This window comes from Oncorhynchus keta, chromosome 13, assembly GCF_023373465.1.
Source record: "Oncorhynchus keta strain PuntledgeMale-10-30-2019 chromosome 13, Oket_V2, whole genome shotgun sequence".
NCBI lineage: Eukaryota > Metazoa > Chordata > Actinopteri > Salmoniformes > Salmonidae > Oncorhynchus > Oncorhynchus keta.
In genome coordinates, this window is record NC_068433.1 from 7,439,402 (window position 1) to 7,445,364 (window position 5,963).

Genomic DNA, 5,963 nt, shown 5'->3' on the forward strand with positions numbered 1-5,963 from the left:
AGAGAGAGAGAGAGACAGACAGAGACAGACAGAGAGACAGAGACAGAGAATGTGTGCATGCTGTGTTCACTGTGTGTGTCTTATACAAGGGATGTGATCAGTCTGCAGACCAGTTCTGCCGTCGGGAGTGTGCGACGGACCAATTACTGCTGATTGTTAATTAGTCTCCACTGGTGATTGGTTCATGATTCAAGCAACAGATGATTAATTAAAGGGGAACATTATTCCCCCCCACCTCCTCTCTCTAATGTTTTCTGAGAACAGCAGGTTTGATTGTGATGTGGCTACAACTTCTAGCACCTCAGGAGGTCTGTGTTGAAATGAGGCCCTGTGTAGACAAATACAGTAACACATATACAAAACCTAAAAGAAATACAAAACATGGACAGTTTCCTGAGATTTTATTCTTCAACGTGACAGTGTAGTTGAGTCTTATGGGGAAGTTGTACCATTCTCTGTATGCTACATATTAAAATGCAGATGTTTAAACAGCAAAACAGACATGGGCAAAGAATGAAAGAAAACACACACACACACACAGGAGACTCCCACGCAGCAGACAGCATTATATTTTGTGATGTAAATGATAACTACTGGGTGCTGGTAAGCTTCTGAGCAGGCAGTTGTTGGGGCAGCCCGGTTGGGGCAGCGACGCGGCGGGGTCCTGACACAGGGAGGTCCAGTAGGGCTTGGGCGGTCTGGGCGACCCGCGACAGACCCTCACCGTCCAGGATCAGCTGGCAGGGACACAGGGTGTCCTGGGGTGGGAAGAGGGACAGAAGTCACACACACACACACACTGAACACGGTCATGCACCTCGGGTTACAACCGAGCTAACGACTTGTTAACCTGTAGTCAAAACAACCATTACGGTCACACCATCACAGTTACTTAAGGAGCGAAAAACACACAGACGTCCACTATACAACTTCAATACTTGTCCACTCATGCACCACATCCACCACCTCCACCACATGCTCAAACAAGGACCACACTACACGAAGTACCCATTTCTTTGTCCTCCATGGAGAGGAAGATGGAGTGGAGACCAATAGGGGGAGAAGAAAAAAGGTACAAATTGGGCTTTTAAAAGGTCTTTTCTTTTTTCTCCCGTCCTCTCCTCCCATCTTTGGAAAACCTAGAGGACATTACACTTCCCGCTCAACTTTCAAAAGAGGCGAGGGGCTCTTTCTCAATCCATCTTTCGCCTTGATTCCTCGACTCTTCAAATCGTATTGGAGGAAAAAATTTCAATGCATTTTGAGAAGGAGAGGAATCGAGGAGAGATGGATTGAGAAAGAGCCCGCGAGCTCAGTGGAGTTTGAGGGCATTCATTGGATAAAATCTCAGTAAGTGGGTGGAGCTTGTGACCAGTGACACTTGCGCATCAAATAAAATACCATTTTCGTAGGGAGGTTTGGTTCGGTGGAGGAGGGGATGAAACACAGGTTGCAACGCAACGTACCTGGTTCTAATCTTATAAAGGAAAACTACAAGGAGTCGAGAGGAGAGGGGACGAGGAGTCGAGAGGAGAGGAGGAGTCGAGAGGAGAGGAGAGGGGACGAGGAGTCGAGAGGAGAGGGGACGAGGAGTCGAGAGGAGAGGGGACGAGGAGTCGAGAGGAGAGGGGACGAGGAGTCGAGAGGAGAGGGGACGAGGAGTCGAGAGGAGAGGGGACGAGGAGTGGAGAGGAGACGAGGAGTCGAGAGGAGAGGGGACAAGGAATCGAGAGGAGAGAGGACAAGGAATGGAGGAAAGACTTGAGAGCCCTGTAATTTATCCTCCTCTACTAACCCCAGTCCAAACATGCAGCGAGGGAGCAATCATTACCTCTGTTCTGTGAGCTGCTGCAGAAAACATACCTTCTCCACTTAGAGGGCAGCACACAAATGACAGTAGTAAACCTGGTATCCACAGGGCAGAGTTTGAAGCGCAGGGGCAGAATGCAACAAAAGCTTGACGGTAGGAATACAAGTTACAAAAACAAAACAAAAAACATTTCAGCAGCAAAAAAACAAAAAGCAGACAACTTCAAAAGCAGACGATGACACCGGAAATGGTTAAATTCCTTATTTAATCATTTCATGACAGAGGAGAAAAACTATAGATTTTATATAAACTCATTTAAATACATAGGTATGATATAAATATTACAAAATACAACAGTATTTCTGTTCAGTTAACATTTTAAAGAATATAATTAATTTCTAAACCAGTGAATATGGTAGTGGTTCCACCTTTTTTACATTTTTTATTTTTTTTATTTTTATAAAACTCATTTTGGTTGAAACGTTAAATCGCAAATGCAATTTCCAACAACGACTGACTGTGGTTATGCGCCCAAAAAAATGATGTAACAGACAAAAGAGAGGAAATAGACATTTCCACATATCCCTTAGGGACACGGTAGTAGAAGGATGAGGAGTTGGGAACCAACAAAATGACCACTCTTCTTGCCTACTTCATGCAAGGTGACTAAAGCTCCATCAATATGCATACGCCACCGTCCTATGAACAAGTCCTGATTACAGTATTAGGACGACACACCTCAAATACAAGGTGAAATGGTGCCTATTTACAGAGTGTGTGTGTGTGTGTGTGTGTGTGTGTGTGTAAATCGTATTACACCTCCTCAGTATTTTTGACAATGGTGTCTTTTTGTCGGCACTAAATCAAAGTCTTATGTGGGAAAACAAAATGCCATTTTTGGATAACTGCCGAAAATATGGTCTGAGGTAAAAAAAAAAAAATGTAAAAAAACATGCAGGTCTTGTTCTACGAGAGAACCTTCATCGGCTAACGTCGCTTTGTGAATTTAGATTTATGGAGTAAAAACAAAAACCGCAGATAAACGCTTCATAATATCAGTTAGTTAACATGACTTTTCTCTCACAAGCCTGCGTCAACCTTGCGTGTTATAACCCCCTATTTCCTTCCCCGTTCATTTTGCCCATTGAAAAAGACTAAACGAACCAGACCACAAGCTGACGAGCTCTATTAGCTTGGATATCACAGAGTTTTCACGGAGCTATGACACAGCCTTACGCTGGAGAAAGCGGAGGCCTCAACAATGCACACACACAACAACAAAAAAACACAGCTTCCCAACAGTACCCAGAGCAACATTGTACACAATAGGGCTGATGGGAAATGTAGTGCCTAAACTGGAAAGAGCAGATCACATGACAGTTAATTCAGACTTAAGTTAATTATCTGACTGATCGAAGCTAACCATTATCTTCATCTAAATGTTTATTCGTGCGAGCTTTGGAGAAGTGGCCCCATTCAACGGCTACGACCAGTGACTCAATCAGGAAGTGAATTAAACCAATTGATTTCAGTTAGCTTTTATCTATGAGGCCAATGCTCTTTCCCCCAAGCACAGCAACAAACAGAAAATTAAAAAAAAACATTAAAAAATATATATAAATAAGACAAAAAAATAATTTAATTAGTTGTTTACATTTTTACAAACATGAAGCATGTTAAGCCGGTGACCAAACAAACAACAAAAAATAAGTAAAATAAATCATTACAAGCTTGGAAATGTTTCTGTACCATCAGGTTTAAAAAAAGCATCGGGGATAGCAGTCGGCGAAATGTAGTGTGTAGCAACACCGCTCCCTGGTGGTCACGGTCAGACATGGCAGGCAGAAACCAGTGGAAGGCGTTGGTCAGTGAGTACTCTTACTGGCAGATATAACAGGCACCAATGATTGGTCTCATCCCCCCCCCCCCCAAATGGCTTCCATGAGAATAATGTCTTAATCCTTTCAGCAAAATGTTGGGAGTCTAGGTCACAAAATGTCCTCTTATCTTAGTTGATAAACGTTGTCCTTTCCTGTTTTGTAATCTCCTCAAGGGTTACAACGTTTTTTTCCCAATTCTCTGAGTACAGGGCGTTTTCCCACACTGAAGACAGGACGTCGTCAGCCAGAGAGACAGGACGTCGTCAGCCAGAGAGACAGGACGTCGTCAGCCAGAGAGACAGGACGTCGTCAGACAGAGAGACAGGACGTCGTCAGACAGAGAGACAGGACGTCGTCAGCCAGAGAGACAGGACGTCGTCAGACAGAGAGACAGGACGTCGTCAGACAGAGAGACAGGACGTCGTCAGACAGAGACGTCGTCAGACAGAGACATCGTCAGCCAGAGACGTCGTCAGCCAGAGACAGGACGTCGTCAGCCAGAGACAGGACGTCGTCAGCCAGAGACAGGACGTCGTCAGCCAGAGACATCGTCAGCCAGAGACATCGTCAGCCAGAGACATCGTCAGACAGAGACAGGACATCGTCAGACAGAGACAGGACATCGTCAGACAGAGACATCGTCAGACAGAGACATGACATCGTCAGACAGAGACATGACATCGTCAGACAGAGACAGGACATCGTCAGACAGAGACAGGACATCGTCAGACAGAGACAGGACATCGTCAGACAGAGACAGGACATCGTCAGACAGAGACAGGACATCGTCAGACAGAGACAGGACATCGTCAGACAGAGACAGGACATCGTCAGACAGAGACAGGACATCGTCAGACAGAGACAGGACATCGTCAGACAGAGACAGGACATCGTCAGACAGAGACAGGACATCGTCAGACAGAGACAGGACATCGTCAGACAGAGACATCGTCAGACAGAGACATGACATCGTCAGACAGAGACATGACATCGTCAGACAGAGACATGACATCGTCAGACAGAGACAGGACATCGTCAGACAGAGACAGGACATCGTCAGACAGAGAGACAGGACATCGTCAGACAGAGAGACAGGACATCGTCAGACAGAGAGACAGGACATCTTCAGACAGAGAGACAGGACATCTTCAGACAGAGAGACAGGACATCTTCAGACAGAGAGACAGGACATCTTCAGACAGAGAGACAGGACATCTTCAGACAGAGAGACAGGACATCTTCAGACAGAGAGACAGGACATCTTCAGACAGAGAGACAGGACATCTTCAGACAGAGAGACAGGACATCTTCAGACAGAGAGACAGGACATCTTCAGACAGAGAGACAGGACATCTTCAGACAGAGAGACAGGACATCGTCAGACAGAGAGACAGGACATCGTCAGACAGAGACAGGACATCTTCAGACAGAGAGACAGGACATCTTCAGACAGAGAGACAGGACATCTTCAGACAGAGAGACAGGACATCTTCAGACAGAGAGACAGGACATTGTCAGACAGAGAGACAGGACATCGTCAGACAGAGAGACAGGACGTCGTCAGACAGAGACATGCTGTGCATTAGAGGGGTAACAGTAGTCATGTAGGGAAGCCCTTTAAAAATATAAATGAGTGTTTCTGCATTAGAACTGTAACGGTTTACCTAAAGGGTATTTCTCTGCTAATCATTCACAGAGGTTGTGATGTTGGAAAGGGCCCCTCTTACCTAAAGGGTATTTCTCTGCTAATCATTCACAGAGGTTGTGATGTTGGAAAGGGCCCCTCTTACCTAAAGGGTATTTCTCTGCTAATCATTCACAGAGGTTGTGATGTTGGAAAGGGCCCCTCTTACCTAAAGGGTATTTCTCTGCTAATCATTCACGGAGGTTGTGATGTTGGAAAGGGCCCCTCTTACCTAAAGAGTATTTCTCTGCTAATCATTCACGGAGGTTGTGATGTTGGAAAGGGCCCCTCTTACCTAAAGGGTATTTCTCTGCTAATCATTCACAGAGGTTGTGATGTTGGAAAGGGCCCCTCTTACCTAAAGGGTATTTCTCTGCTAATCATTCACAGAGGTTGTGATGTTGGAAAGGGCCCCTCTTACCTAAAGGGTATTTCTCTGCTAATCATTCACGGAGGTTGTGATATTGGAAAGGGCCCCTCTTACCTAAAGGGTATTTCTCTGCTAATCATTCACAGAGGTTGTGATGTTGGAAAGGGCCCCTCTTACCTAAAGAGTATTTCTCTGCTAATCATTCACGGAGGTTGTGAT

At 45.3% G+C, this 5,963-nt stretch overlaps 1 protein-coding gene and 2 long non-coding RNA genes across 11 annotated transcripts in view; 1 reads left to right on the plus strand and 2 right to left on the minus strand.

Annotated features, from left to right (window-relative positions):
• Positions 1-384: 384 nt before the first annotated feature.
• The window catches only part of lrch4 (leucine-rich repeats and calponin homology (CH) domain containing 4), an 85,069-nt gene continuing 79,490 nt past the window's right edge, over positions 385-5,963 (minus strand). The window contains exon 17 of one of the 2 annotated variants that reach the window (XM_052459284.1): positions 385-758. In XM_052459284.1, coding sequence (XP_052315244.1) covers positions 591-758 — 168 coding nt within the window. In that variant the 3' untranslated portion in view covers positions 385-590. The remainder of the gene's footprint in view (positions 759-5,963) is intronic. The other variant, XM_052459283.1, reaches the window with a different exon arrangement.
• Positions 2,058-5,963, minus strand: part of LOC127906680 (uncharacterized) — a 4,788-nt gene continuing 882 nt past the window's right edge. For all 3 annotated transcript variants that reach the window (XR_008062357.1, XR_008062355.1, XR_008062356.1), the window contains exons 2-3: positions 5,859-5,963; positions 2,058-5,543 (exon numbers count right to left, since the gene is read on the minus strand). The exon at positions 5,859-5,963 is cut by the window's right edge. This is a non-coding gene — a long non-coding RNA (uncharacterized LOC127906680). The remainder of the gene's footprint in view (positions 5,544-5,858) is intronic.
• The window catches only part of LOC127906681 (uncharacterized), a 2,417-nt gene continuing 431 nt past the window's right edge, over positions 3,978-5,963 (plus strand). For 4 of the 6 annotated variants that reach the window (XR_008062363.1, XR_008062360.1, XR_008062361.1 and 1 more), the window contains exons 1-4: positions 3,978-4,126; positions 5,240-5,388; positions 5,578-5,766; positions 5,956-5,963. The exon at positions 5,956-5,963 is cut by the window's right edge. This is a non-coding gene — a long non-coding RNA (uncharacterized LOC127906681). Of the gene's footprint in view, positions 4,127-5,239; positions 5,515-5,577; positions 5,767-5,955 lie in introns of those variants that run through there. The other 2 variants (XR_008062359.1, XR_008062358.1) reach the window with 2 other exon arrangements.